The sequence below is a fragment of the Plasmodium coatneyi genome, chromosome 11 (genome assembly GCF_001680005.1).
Source record: "Plasmodium coatneyi strain Hackeri chromosome 11, complete sequence".
In the NCBI taxonomy this organism is placed as follows: Eukaryota; Apicomplexa; class Aconoidasida; order Haemosporida; family Plasmodiidae; genus Plasmodium; species Plasmodium coatneyi.
The window spans coordinates 2,062,913-2,077,812 of NC_033566.1; the positions used below are offsets into that span (position 1 = coordinate 2,062,913).

Below are 14,900 nucleotides of genomic sequence, written 5' to 3' on the forward strand. Positions count from 1 at the left end.
ATCAACGATCCGTCTGGACAAATAACTGCAAAGTTCAGTAGTAACCTTTCACTGAGGCTGACTGCTGCCCCCCCCCTGAGGGAACACAAATGAAGGCAAATTAAAAAGGCGCATTTGAAAATGGTAGGAGCAAGCGGAAGAGAAGATGGTAGACAAGGACCACTCTTCTTTCTCCGCTTGGTCAGCCATGTTAGCCAGTCTGGAAACAAATAACAAATGACAAAAAAAAAAAAAGGGACGTAGCAAAATGCGTCCAATCAAAATGGATCAATGTATATTCACCAAAAAAAAAAAAAGGGAAGTGCCAAGAGAAAAGATAATCTGAAGTGGAGAAAGAACCAACTGGAAGAGTGTTTTTTTTTTTTTTTTTTTTTTTTTTTCCCTCCAGGTTTTACTACGCACCAGGGTTTTCCTGCCCAGCGTAAGATCCAGTGCTGTCGCCATGGACGCATTTGGCTAGGGCAAACAAGTCTGAGCGAAGCCGAATGTTTTCAATAAGAGTCTCCTCCATTATCTTCCTCATTTCATCGTACGTTAGTTTGTTGTTGAGTATGGGGAGGTTGTTGTCTGATCTGCGATAAGGGGGTAAAAGGGGTAAGGTGGTTGGTTCGTGAAGCGACATTCTACATGTAAGAAGGTACGTAGAACTATCTGCAAATGGAGTGGCACTTCAGAACATGCTTCCAGTCGCGCGCAGAAGAGGCTTACCTGAAATGCTCCTCACTGAGGGCGTGCTTCTTTATAAGGTGCAGGATAATTGTGCTTTTCTTTTTCACGTCCTCCTGCAGGAGCAGCTGGTCTTCTCGCAGCTTTTCGACTTCTCTTGTTAGAAAATTTACTTCTTCTATGAATTCTTTCGTTTTGGGGCAGACCCCGTCCTGGTGGTTCCCTTCACAATGTATCTCTCCATCTGTGACAATACCGATTCGATTGTCCACGTCACTACCTTTGTTGTCTGGACCCCTGTCAAGCGATCTCATTTTTTCCAAAAGAGATTGATATTTCTTTTCTAGCATTTCATTTTTTGTAACTTGTTGTGATAAAAGTTTTTTTGTTTCTTTCAATTCCGCGTCTTTTTTTTTTTTGTTTCTAACAGATAAGGACTTCCATTCGTCTATAAAAAATTTGTAGTTATTTACCTTCTGCGCGAGTTCCTCCAGGGTATCCCGGTTGGCTGCAGCGCTGGTGCGGGAATTGGCTGCGTGGTTCTCGGACATCGCTGGTTTGCACCTTGGGGGATCGGAACTGCTTGTACGCCGCGGAGGGTGGACACTGTTCGGGTGACGCTCAAAATCTGCACCGTTTGGATGGCTCGACGGGGAATCCCCCGCTGTACCATTACAAGTGGCGTTTTCGCTTCGGATACGCAGCTTCAGCCGCCCTTTCTTTTTGTGACACCGCAGGGATATCCCCCTGTTCCTGTCACCACGGGTCCTGATGAGGCCCCTAAACTGGAAAGCAAGTCTTTTCTCCCTGCGCTGCATTTCCAGCAAAGCCGATCTGCAGGTTCGCAGGTCCTCCCTCAAACGTTGCATCTTCTCACGGCACCGTTGTAATCTTCCCTTTTGTTGGTGTTTCTCCCTCCATAGTGAAACACACAGGTGGGATTTCTTCTGCAGAGAAGCTTCCAATGACTTTATTAAACATCCTAATTCGTAGTTTTTTTTTACGTGTACATTTTTGTCATTTGCAAGCTCTTCCAGGACAGACACTTCTCCCTTCAATTGAGTTAGCTCCTTCTCCATGGAGTCAACTTTAGCGTTTATGTAGTTCCGTTCACTTGTTTCTGAGTCGCTTTTTATGTTGGAGGAAAGCTGGCATGACAGCTGCAACAGTTGTTTCGTTTGTCTTTCGTTTATGTCGTTAAGAATTTTGTTTCTCTTTTTTAATTCAATTATTTCTTTAGCGTTTTTTACTTCCTCCTTCACGTTTTCCTCCTCTTCATTGTGAAGGAGGGGGGGTTTCCCAAGCAGCTTCGTCCTATCGCCTAGTACCAGATCGCATATCTTTGTGGCGCACTGTTCGGCCAGCTTCCTGTATCGCTCAGGAGAGCAGTTCCTTTGTTTGGACTGGCCCTTCTCAGTCTCCACCATCGAGTTTGCCTCTTCGCTGGACAGTTCTCTTAGTAGAATTATTTGCTTCACCATCTCATCGTACTTCTTACCTTGAACTTTGCAACACAGATTCTTTGCAACTTTTTCTTTGAGATGACTGTAGAAGGTAGATTCTGCAAGGATCTTCGTTCCAGCATTTGCGTCTTCTTCCCTCCTCTTTTGCGTTTCCTTCTTTAACCTGGGAGGGTAACTTCTTTTTGTTTCTTCACCCACTTTGGTTCCGTAAAGCGGCATGGCGCGACTGCCACGTTCGATACTTTCGCTGCATTCTCTGGTTGGTTGAGCAGCCGGAATGGCTCCTACCTCCGTGGTAACTTCGCTGCCATTTTCACTTCTTTCATTTCCTTCGCTGGAGCTGTGAACATGGCCACCCCCGTGTGGAGGCTCACACATCGGTGCAGCATCTTTTCTTCTCGATACCACCCCTCCACCTTCGTCTTCCCTTTTTTCCTTCTCCTCACATGGGTCATCCTCCTCATGTCTATTTAGCACACTTGTTTTGTCATCATCGTCGGATTCACTAAGGTCCTCACCACTGGACTCAATCGAGTCGTCCTCATCAGATTCGCTTGAATCGTCTTCGTCGTCCTCCTCTCCGTTTGGAAGGTCCCCCTTTCTTGGGAGCGAACACTCCCCTGTCCCCACTGCGTAGGTCATAGTTTCTCCCTCCCCCGGGAAGAGGCACTCATCGTCTTCGTTGGGGAGTGCCAATTTGTTGTTAATTGTGTTTATCAGCTTCCTCTTGGCTACATCTATATCGTGCAGAAATTTAAACATGGTATGGTAGGAAGCTGGTGCATTCACACAGTGTGGTGACGCGTAAGGGCATGCATAAAAGGAAGCATACAAGAGGGGGTGAAAAAAGGACGGAGAAAAAGAGGCAGCAAAAAAGGGCAATAAAATGTGCACTCAACTGTAAGTGCGTGATCGTGGTTTCGGAGGAATAGGACTACTTATCCTGCTCCACCCTCCACCCCCCCAAGGCACACACTAACAGGAGTTACAACCATGCCAAAGAACACAAAACAAAAGCAGAACGTAAAAATATATGTGTGTGCAGATGATCAACTGCGTGTATGTACACATGGAAAGGGGGGAAGGAGGAAGAGTTAAACCTGCGGGCACTTTATTCCATTTTTTCAACAAATGCTAACGCGCAAAACTATAACTTAATCGGCATCGCGTTAAGCTAAGTGGTAATGAAGCCATGTGCGCCCAAAGGAAGAATTCAATAGAAAAAAAAAAAAAAAAAAAAAAAAAAAAACATACACGTGGTGCGCTGCTGCATTATTCGCATATTTTTTGAGGCAAAAATGGGGGAGGAGAAGAGCTGCCCGCACGATAATTATGGAGAAGGCGTAATTATTTTTCCTCCCCACAAAAAAAAAATGTTCGGAAGAGGTGGGGGAGAGTGGAAAGCGATAGAGCCACCTCCCCCCATAACTGGAGCTTACAACTGGATCTCACAATTGCAACTCACAAAGGGGCACACAAGGGAATCTACCTAAATGGGAAAATGTCCCTTTTTAAAATACCCACAAAAAAAGGGGGGCACACCATGCAAATGTATGTGTGCCCGCTGTGACCACCGCATTTCCTCGTAACTCAAGTATGTATAACGCTTCCCCACGTGGACATGACAGGTAAAGCAATAGTAGCAGTTACAGTTGTGAGGAGCCTAACTTGGAAGATGGTTTTCGTGCTTCTGTTGTGAACTAAAGAGGGGGGGAATCGCCCCCCGTGAGAACGTTCTGCCTGGCGTGAAAATAAAATATAACCTTGCGCTAACGTGCGGTGACGGGGGGGGGAAAAAAAATCCAATTTGATCCCATCATGTATATTAATAAGAATTGAGAATAGGGACATGGGTACAATGCCGTAAACAATTCCTTTTGCGGTGTATACAGATCCTCCTGTTACTCTTATTTATTGTATAGTCCTATATATATGTCGATGATATGGCTCTACCCCGCCTTACCTTTTTTTTTCCTTTCCATACTATCCTGCTCCATTCTTCCATCTTCATTTTAAGGAAGTCTTAATTCTGTCACTTCCAATATTCACTTGACCCTTTTTTTAATAAGTGATACATTTGTGCATTTTTCCCATTTCGCTCTTAGCTTTAGCGTTATGTCTAAGAGTTGCCCGTCCCTTTTTTCTTCTCTCTATTTTTGCATATTCTACAATCATTGTGGTAATACACTTAACATGCTATGCACATTTATAATTTGTAGGAACATTGTACGTTATTTATTATTTTGAAGACATTACATGCTGCCTATGATAAATAGAAGAGGAACATTACATACGATGTTCTACATACGATGTTCTACATACGATGTTCTACATACGATGGTAAGCTATGTTCCTTCTTCTGTTGCTTCTTTGCCTCCGTTGCCTTTGTTCTTGCTGTTGTTCGTTCTGCTCTTGCCTTTGTTGCCTCCGTTTCCTTTGTTCTTGCCTTCGTTGCCTGCGTTTCCTTCGTTCTTGCCTTCGTTGCCATTGTTCTTGTGATTCTTGCCATTGTTCTTGTGATTCTTGCCATTGTTCTTGCGATTCTTGTGATTCTTGCGATTGTTCTTGCCATGGTTCTTGCGATTCTTGTGATTCTTGCGATTGTTCTTGCCATGGTTCTTGCCATGGTTCTTGCGATTCTTCTTGCCATTGTTGTGTACTAGTATTTCTTGTTGTTGTATATTGCACATCATAGTATGATGTTAAATATTCCCTTGGAGCATAATCTCTTAATACGTCAAAGTGGTGACGTCTAGTGGAACCTCTTCCTCTTTTACCTCTTCTTCTGGAGGAATTATTTTTCCGATGGAATAACGGAGTGTACTAAAATGGGATGTTCGCAAAGGAAAAGAAAAAAATAGGGTATGAAATACATGTAAAGGGAGCACCTTATTTTCTATTTCTCATTCTTAAGTACAAGGAAAATATTAATAAATGCTCCTACTCATATTTCTACTGTAACTGCATTTACCTTGTAAAGGAAGAGAGTTATGAATGCTGTTCCCAGCACGGCGAGTGCAGAAGAGGCAACAACAGTAATAGTGCTGTTACTTCCGGGGTAAATTTCGTCAGGGAAGGGTGCTCCTGCTTCAAGTTTGGACCAGTCTTTACATGATTGTTCCGGTTCACTTGTCACTTTACACTCTAGACCCCCGTTCTGTCCACCCTTACATTTTTCATACATTATTTTAAATTCATCACACCAATAATTCTTCTTTTTCCCCGGACACTTTTTGTCCATATATTTATAAGCAGAAATAGCTTTCTGTAAGTACCTATAATACACCTTATCACAATTCTTCTCCCCACTGTCCACACTGCTATTTATAACATCTTTGTCCTTGTAATAATCAAACAAATATTTCGAGTGTTTGAAATATTTCCTACTCCTTGTTGGGAACCGGAAGGAGCAATTATGGTTAGTGTAGCTACTTTGCATAGCATCTTTAACTGCCTTCATCGCTTTACGGAATGATTCCCTATCCTCAAATTTGTTCAATAACATATTTCCCACCCAAAAATAGAAAAAGTCGCAATACTCTTTATTGTAGTTCGGGGGGGTGCCCGTCTCCTTCATTTTATCCACATAACACAATCCCTCAACAATTTTTTCTGTATAGCTCCTAACATCCTGATGTTCGTCTAATTTAACTTTCACCACTCCGGGCCATGAATCCCTCACATTACATAGATTCAACCCTCCATAGAATCTTTTATAGTACATTGCTCTTGAGGGTAATTGATCCAAAGATGGATTCCCCTCCTATAAATATAAATGTAATTGAGTAGAATGTACATATATGCACATTCCTATGTGTTTGAACATTCCTTTAAAACTAACATACACTGTGAATAGAGCATTGTATGTATAGTACTATATTATTCATTCTAAAATAAAAGGAAAGGAAAGGAAGAAAACCAACCTCCTCCCATGCTTCCTACCTTCTCTTCCTCCTTCACACACTTACCTCCTCGTCGTCTTCGTTGAGGAAGTCGAGGTGGTCGTCCCCCTCATCATCATCGTCCTCGTCTTCGTCGTCTCCGTCAGATTGGTCTTCTGATGCGACTACTTCTTTAGACATTGCTGCACATGGTAATGTTGGTTTTTCTCCATTCTTAAAATATGTGTCATATTTACTCTTAAATGCCTTACAAGTTGCGTCACTTTCACAGTGAGTATTCATACTTTCATATGCTGTTTTAGCTTCCTTCCAGTGTGTTTCATATTCTTTCCAACAGGCGTTTGGTTCACTTTTCTTCCACTTCTTGAATGCTTCATAGTTATAACCGAACTCAAACATTTTTTTACTTCCGCCAAAGAGGGTATCACTGGTAGCACGGTATATTTTAGTGCAATTATTAGTGCACGGAAATTTCTCCAGTTGTTGATAAATTGCATCCATTACCGTCTTAAGTGAATGATTCTCGAGCAAATTTCCCCTTATTTTATCACCTAACCAATAATAGAACAAATAGCACGGTTCATAGTAGTGGCCTCTCTCTGTTCTGTTTATCCCCCCACATGCGTCACAATAGTTCTTCACAATTTTATTGGCATCAGCCTTCGGAATGTTCGTGCGTCCTCCCAACAGTCCCTCCACTCCTATTTTCACTTGACTGAATTCCCCCGGCCGCGCTGTCTCTGCGGGACATTCTTTGCCTGTTTGGAATCCATCATATATCTGCTTTGAGACCAAATTACTCGAAGGACCGTCCTAAAGAATATATAGAATTGAACAGGATGATGTGGAACATGCGTAGAAATGGATGTTCCCACATGTCCGTCCTCTTCTTCATTTTCTGTTCTTTTTTTAAGGGGCTACTTTCAATTTGTTATATGTGCACACATTCCATTATGAACTGTAAGCACAGAGAAGAGAAGGATAATTTTCCCTCTTTTGTGCTTTTTCACCCTTACTGGTACTGACGCCATTTTTTTCCTTCTGCAGTGGTGGTACTATTCCTATAATACTGATATCTTTTATGTGAAGAATAATTTATTCATTCATTCATACACATAATTATGCATAGGAAGAAGTATGCATGTATGGAAAATTTTCATACCCCCTCTCTATGATGATTATTCGTTCCATGATTATATATGTGGGCGAATAGCAAGATTCCTTACTTTCCCAAAAGTGGCACATTGTTCAATTTGTCAAACAATGAATAATATGTGGTATATACATATGCATCCAAAATTGTAATATGTATAGTAATTAAATGGAGAATAGAAACGAATATGTTGTAATGGCAGAATAGAAAAGGACAAATTGAATTCCTCATATAATAATTCTTCTCCCATCCGTTACATTATTGACTAGTAGATGATTATACAGTGCACTATGCTATTATTTATATGCTTCCGTTAGTATTTACATAAGGTTGCAATTCCGCCCCTTTTTATCAGAAAATTTCGGCCCGCACTAATGATTGATTTGCGCTTCATTAGCGTTTGAGGAATGTGAAAGGGAAGAAAATGTTCATGATAGAGAAATTTATTTGGACCATTTATTACAAAATATTTGACATAAGCAAAATAAGGGGCATATAGGTTCGAGTAAAATATAATAACAATATTTCACTTTTCTTCATTGAGCGATACAATTAATGTGTTATAATATTTGTGTTACTTCCTATTTTTTTCCTTCCTTTTCTTACAATGTTAATCATTCTTTGTAAATTTCTGTATGTAATTTTTTCGTTTTTTTTTTTCTTTTTATTTTTGTATTGCGCGAAAGCGTTTACCTATTCATGTGTAATTAATGAGCCAAAAAAATTTCCAACACCTCTGTAAACTGAAAATTTTTTTTTGGCTCATATTAATTACACATGAATATGTAAACACTTTCGCGTAATACAAAAAAAAAAAAAAAAAAAAAAAGGAACAAACGGAAGACATGCCATTGTAACCTTGTACACTTTATGAGCATCCCGGTTATTTATATCACCCCTTTCGGGACATCACATTTAATGGTACACATCACATACGACCATAAGTGATATTCTGCCTTTGCAGATGTTCTCTTCCATTATTTGTCCTTCTAGATGGTGGCCTACCACGATCATATATGGTAGAATGGTCCGTAGAACCTATTGTCGAATATGTTGTTGAAGCTTCTGTGGAGTATTCTGTGGAAGAGTCGTCCGTAAAGGCCCTTAATTCACTCCTGACGGTTGATCTTTCTTTTTTTCTCCTATGTGTGCCATTTATTCCCGAGAATACATTGGTATACTAATAGGGAAAAAGAAGAAGGGGAGTGTAAAAATATGTATTACATATATATATATTTATATATATATGTGAATATATACATTGTTATTATATATAATGTGCTCATTATATATGTACAATAAAGCACGGTTTATTCTACATTTATTTTTAAATAAGGAAGAAATAATAATAAATATTTTTATATAATTCCACTGTAATTATAATATTTACTTTATATAGAAAAAAAAAAACTGTTGGTAGTCCTATTGCGGCAAGTCCACCAGCAGCAGAGACACCAGGGACGATACCATTACCACTGGTGGGAATAACTTCATCTTCTTCAAGTTTCTTTGTCTCTGTTGGGACTTGTGAACCAGAACCAGCTTTACCAGGAACATGGTTCTGGGTGCTAGCAGTATGAAGGTGACCTGAAGAGTAAATAATAAATACAAAAAAAAAAAAAGAAAAGAGGAAAAAATATATGGGTGTCGGCTAAGTACAAAAGAGCGAACAGTATCGGTTAAGTATAATAGAGAAGGGGAAGGGGGGGAAACAAACAACATGATGTGATGTGGAGTGCTTGTGCACTGCAAGGTTGTAGTTGCTTCCTTCACTTTTCTGACATGCTCTTTTGCTTCTTCTTTTTTTCCTTTGGATATACTTACCTACTGCTTCCTTTGGCTTATCTGGACCTTCAGCACCAGCTTTATGACCTATACCAGAGTGATAAATGAAGGAAAGGGAGAACAGGGTAAGGGGGAAGGGAAAGGGTGAATAAGGAGTAGGGGAAGCGATGAGACTATTGTTTTAAGTATATATATTCATGAGTAATGGTGGTGGCAATATTAGAATGTATGTTTGTCTATGTGTGTGCACACCCTTGTGGGTGCAGGAGCAGTTTCCTCCTATTCATTGCACTTCTTTTCTTCCTTCTTCTTGCATAATAACATTTTAATTACGTGTACTATTTTATTTTTTTTTTTGTTCGAACCTGAGGTTTCTCCTGCTCCCTGGAGCTGATTCTGCTGCTGTTGTTGTTGTTCCAGCAGTTTCTGTTCCAGTTGAGCTAGTAGAGCTGATGGTGTTGGAATTTTTCCACTACCAGAATTATTATTATTCCTGCATACTTGTTGGAATAGGGTACAATACTCCTTCCCTAGTGTGTTTCTTGCAGCGCATGCTCCGTTCATTGCAGTGCAGGCCCCTGCAGCACCTTCCACATATTTTTTATACGTTCGGAGACATGTGTTTACACTTCTTTCTATATATGTCTCTATATCTTTATAGTCTTGGGAATAATCATATATTATTCGCATATTGCTGAATATGTCTTTACTAATTGTGGGATATACATACGTACACGCATCCTTAAAATTGAGTTTCCTTAGTGCACCATGTACTAGCGTTATGGCATTATAGAAGGTAAAATGTTCGATTTCTGTAAGTTCCTTCCTAATTATATCACCTATCCAATAATATAAAAAACCACAGTGTTTTTTATAGGACAGTTCCTCTGTATTTCCCATTGTTAGCGCGTAACAACAAGCCCTTACAAATCTGTCCTTATATTTGTCCATAGAAGTAAAATGCTGCAGTTCACTTCTTATTGCTCCAGTACATCTGCAAGAATTACTATCTGCATTCTCCCTCAATTCCTTATATACCTTCCCAGAAGGTAAATCATCCAAACATAGGTCCTATAAGCGCAATTAGCAAGAAGTGGGACGTGTGAGTACATATGTTCATATGCATTCTTGTGTTCTCAATATGTTGTGTCTAAAATACTGCGTGTGTAATATGTACGTAACCATTTTGAACAGAAGAAATGAATGTGTACAGGCTTCGCCATGTTTCTTTATTATACTGTCCATATATAATATATTTATGTTAAAAATTATTCACATATTCACATATATAAGGAATTTACAACAAATTTTACTTTCTTCCATTGATTGTGTATATTAAATTTTGACTTCCCCTAATTAATATACATTGTTCAATTTCTAGCCAATGCTATTATATGGTATATATTTGCCATATCATTATATATACATAATTAAATTAGAATTATGAACGATTGTGCTATAACGGCAGAATAAAGGGGAAGGAGCAAAATTCCCATATACCCCTTATCTATGTGCTATATTATTCGACTGTGGGTGACGGCGCAAAGTATTATGTTCCTATTTATATGGTTCCGCTGTTCTGTTCTCAGAAGCGCAATTTCTCCTTTGAACTGAAAACTTCGGCGCGCACTAATGATTTATGTTCTATTCTTATTTAAAAGGGGGTTATTGGAAACTGTGAACGTACGTATAGTTAATAAACATAATACCTTTCCCTTTTTTAAATGTGTACATATTTATCAATACATAATGAAGGGAGCGTGTGAATTCATGAAAAAAAGGATATACGGGGAATGTAGTTAAGAAGGAAGTAATTAAATTACCAACAGAAGGGAATACCATCTATATCATAAGAATATTATGCACTTTATCCCTTTTATTCCTCTTCACAATAACATAGAAATAAGAACCCTTCTTCCTTCTTCTTATCCTCAGTTAAAATAACTGTGAATAACTCTTACATAAGATATACGTTGTGTTATTTTAGCCGTTTCACCCTTCCTCCTAATTGTACATTACATTTTACACGTCATATATATCTTTCCCCTCTTTATTTCCACCTTAAGGGAGTGTGGGGGTTGATATTCCTGATTTCCTCTTCTTAATGAGTAAAATGCTATTATATATGTAAATGGTCATACACGTGTATATAGGGATCGCTTGTCATTTATGCAGTCACTATAATGTAGGATCATGAACAATAAATGAAGGTGCGTGTATTGCCCACGGCATTGGATATGTATGTCATTTCTGCCTTCATATGAAGTATGGATTTTTCAGCAGTATGCTAAAAGAAATATGTATGGAAGGAACGATGTCTAAAGAACTAAAGGGATCTAAGGAAGGAAGGAAGGTCTAAGGAAAGTAAGGGTACTTTCCCTTAGAAAGTCATTCTTGTCCTTACGCCCTGAAACAGCTAAACCCTAGTCCACATTGTTCCTCCTAAAACCTGAATCCCTGAACCTTATGTATGAAATCATAAAACCTATGTGCGAAACCTCACACCCTAAAATGCGAAATCCTACACATACACCCCTAAAATGCAAAATGCTATACACACCCTTAAATGAGAAATCCTATACAAACCCTAAAATGCGAAATCCTACACACACACACCCTAAAATGCGAAATCCTACATGCACACACCCCTAAAGTGTGAAATCCTATACACGCCTTAAATCCAACCCCCCCTAAGTGCGAAACCTTACACCCACTTACTCATTTACTCTTTACTTCTGTTTTTTTTTTTTTTTCTTTTTATTCCTTTTTTTCTTTCTTTTTTCTTTTCCTTTTTTCTTTTCTTACCTTCCGCCAAAAGCGCTTTTTTTTTCATCTGGAGGATGAAGTAGTGTATGGAATAGAATATTCCGTCATGGAGTCGGTTATTGTACCAAGCGTGAAATTATCTGTCGTATATTCCGTTGTGGAATGATCGTCGTCCTCTAACTCATTAAATTCTCTTCTAATGGCGGACCTCCTCCCCTCCCTTTTTTTCCTACTTCCTCCTCCAGAATAAGAGTTACGTAACAAAGATGGTAAGGAAGTGTACTAAAGAAGGAAAGGGACGGAATGGAATGGTGGAAGAGGATGTTTGGGAACATGTATATATATATCAGTATGTATGTAGCTCTATTATAATTGTATACTTACTTTATATAAAAGGAATGTGATGAATGGAACTGCTACTACTCCTAATGCAGAAGTGACACCAGGTACAACGCCACTATCATCAGTAGCAGTAGCAGTGGTGTGACCACCACCACCCCCTCTTCCATGATCTAATGTAGCAGATTGTTCCGTGACCCTTAATTCAGGTTCTGAAGGGGGTTTGGGCCCCATATCCTTTACATCGGGTTGCGGTCCATGTGCTACAAGATTAGTAGGCTTTGTGGCATCGTCCACAACTTTACATTTGGCCAATTGTTGCAGTTCATCATACAACTGTTGTTTATATTTTGTGTTGAAGTCGTTACAATAAGGATGTGTAGTACCACCCTCTGGGCATTTAGATTTTATTTTTTCATAAGCTTTAAGAGCTTCTTTTAAGTATTTGGAGTATGCTAATTTGCAATGGTTGTCGTTCCCATACTTATTCAGTTCATGCTTTATAAGCTGATGGTCCTTGTAGTAATCAAATATTTTTTCCATTCGTTTGAAGTCCGATTTCTTTATTTTTTTATACATATGATTGCACTTACCATCAGTATTAGAGCCCCGTAGGTGTTGGTATATTTGGTCCATAGTCGTAAAGAACTCATTTTTGTCCATCACCCTTTCCCACACTTTTGTTCCTAACCAGTAGTAAAAATAGTAGCACCAATCACTGTCAGCAGAACTCCTAGCCTCCTTTTTCCAATGTGCGAAACACCAGGCAGTCACTATTTTTTCTGCATAGTCCTCACTAATGTGATTACTCCCCAACACACTCTCTACTTTTTCTTTTATACTTTCTAGAGGGTAACTATTGTAAGAAACACAGTCGGTCTCCCTACTATCACCTAAATATCCATACTCCTTCCCTAAACCTGAACTCTTCAATTCCTGTTCCTCCGTCGCTGTTAGTTTGTCCTCCTTTTTTTCGACGTCATCTTCGTCGTCTTCCTCGTCGAGGTCGTCTTCGTCCAGATCATCTTCGGTGTCGTCTTCGAAGGTGTCTTCTTCTTCACATGGTACTTCTGCTAATGCGTTCGGCTCCTGATATTCCCACCCCCCATTTCCTCCCTGAAATTTTGCACAATATGAATTAGAACTATCCTCACTACCACATATACGCCCTAACCACGAATATTCATCCCTCGCTTTCGCTAATGTCGTGCTTAATTTCTCATACAAGGAACATTTATTACTACTTCCTCCCTGTGTTAGGATTTTATAATTATAATTGTAATCGAACAGTTCTTTACTCTTCTTGAAGAAGGCATCGCTAATATCCCTATATATATTAGTGCATTTATTATCACAATTAGTACTCTTCAGATGGTGGTAAGCCCCTTCCATGGCATACTTAAAATCATAATTCTCGGTCATTTTTTCCTTCACTTGAGTACCCAACCAATAGTAAAAAAAATAACAGAGATCATAGTACGGGGAGCCACCCTCCTTGGTTGTACATGCATAATGCCAGTTCTGCACAATGTGACTGGGCAAGTCTTTATCCTTAATTTGGAGTGCCTTTAATGCAGTCCCCACATCCTTTATTAATTCTGTGTTACACTCCGGGGCATTGGCTCTCCTGCGGCACTCACTGGGTTCCTTGAATAGGGCATATGTTCCCTCTGAGGGTAACATATCAGCTACTTGTCCCTAAAAGTATGGAATTAGCGACATGTGTAAATACGTATTCCCCACTCTTTTCTATCTATTGAATGATACATAATCTACTTCGTGTTCCATATATAACTATTCATGATAAGGATGAAAGAAACTAACCACTAATAATGTATCCCCTGCCATTGTCCATTGCACATCCTTCTATGTATATGTAATAAATTTAAGTTAGAAATTGTTTCCCCTTATATGTGTGTGCGTGCTCACATGTATCGAAATAAAAAGGGGGATGCGTTTCTATTTTCGCCGATTTGTTCCCATATTAATTATAATTAGCAAGAACACATGTGCATCAAACAGATCCTTTATTCCCTATATATATATTGCACAGTTTCCCGAACAACGATAACGCACATACTCACATATGCACATCGACATCATTATATGTGCACATATGAGTGAAGTAAGAAATGTAGGAAGGAAATGTATTTAAATAACAGAATAAAATTGGGTTAGTCATTTTAAAAAAATAGAAGGGATGGGGGAAGGTGAGGTTACCGTCATTACTTCGTGGGGACCTGCCATTCTGTATGTACATTTTTGTATATAGTAAGTTTATATTAACATGTGTGTTTCTTCCTTCCATATATATATATATGTGTGTTCACGTACAGAATATATAAATATATATATGATAAGTATGGGGAAATTTTTTTTTTCCTTTTTTTTTTTTTTTCTTTCATTTAAAAACACTTTTTTTTCGTCTAGATGATGATGATCATCTAGAGGATGAAGTAGTCGTGGTGTATGGAATAGAATATAATGTGGAAGAGTCACCTATTGTACAAGTGTCTGTTGTTAAGGTGTCCATTTCTCGTGTGAATGATCCTTTTTTTCTGTTTCTTTTATTGCTATTTCTACTGTTGTTCCTTCCTCCAAAATTGTTCTTTCCAAAGAAGGTGTTCTTTATGCACGAAGGTAAAAGATTATACTACGGGAAGGAGGTGGTAGGTGGGGTGGAAATGGAAGAAGGAAGTGTACTGAAGGAGGGGTGTTAAGTTGGAAGGGGTGATATAGACATGCATTTTATACACATACATATATGTATATATCTTTTTTGTTCCCTTTGCAGGTGTAGCGTTACGCGACAGGTTGGTCCCTCTA

At 39.1% G+C, this 14,900-nt stretch overlaps 4 protein-coding genes across 4 annotated transcripts; all 4 read right to left on the bottom strand.

The window, feature by feature from the left end:
- Positions 1 to 394: 394 nt before the first annotated feature.
- Positions 395 to 2,891, bottom strand: PCOAH_00036040 (Uncharacterized protein; the record flags this gene model as incomplete). Its single annotated transcript, XM_020060395.1, has 2 exons — positions 395 to 572; positions 709 to 2,891. The coding sequence occupies 2 exons, from the start codon at positions 2,889 to 2,891 to the stop codon at positions 395 to 397; spliced, it is 2,361 nt and encodes a 786-aa protein (XP_019915533.1).
- Positions 2,892 to 5,073: 2,182 nt separating this feature from the next.
- Positions 5,074 to 7,062, bottom strand: PCOAH_00036050 (KIR protein; the record flags this gene model as incomplete). The annotated part of the gene is made up of 3 exons (XM_020060396.1): positions 5,074 to 5,892; positions 6,098 to 6,844; positions 7,048 to 7,062. 3 exons carry the CDS (start codon positions 7,060 to 7,062, stop codon positions 5,074 to 5,076), a joined length of 1,581 nt encoding a protein of 526 aa, XP_019915921.1.
- Positions 7,063 to 8,606: 1,544 nt separating this feature from the next.
- Positions 8,607 to 10,154, bottom strand: PCOAH_00036060 (KIR protein; the record flags this gene model as incomplete). Its single annotated transcript, XM_020060397.1, has 4 exons — positions 8,607 to 8,771; positions 8,932 to 9,056; positions 9,335 to 10,040; positions 10,152 to 10,154. The coding sequence occupies 4 exons, from the start codon at positions 10,152 to 10,154 to the stop codon at positions 8,607 to 8,609; spliced, it is 999 nt and encodes a 332-aa protein (XP_019915767.1).
- A 1,947-nt stretch (positions 10,155 to 12,101) lies between these two features.
- PCOAH_00036070 (KIR protein) lies at positions 12,102 to 13,922 on the bottom strand (the record flags this gene model as incomplete). Its single annotated transcript, XM_020060398.1, has 2 exons — positions 12,102 to 13,772; positions 13,899 to 13,922. The coding sequence occupies 2 exons, from the start codon at positions 13,920 to 13,922 to the stop codon at positions 12,102 to 12,104; spliced, it is 1,695 nt and encodes a 564-aa protein (XP_019915620.1).
- Between the last annotated feature and the right edge of the window lie 978 nt (positions 13,923 to 14,900).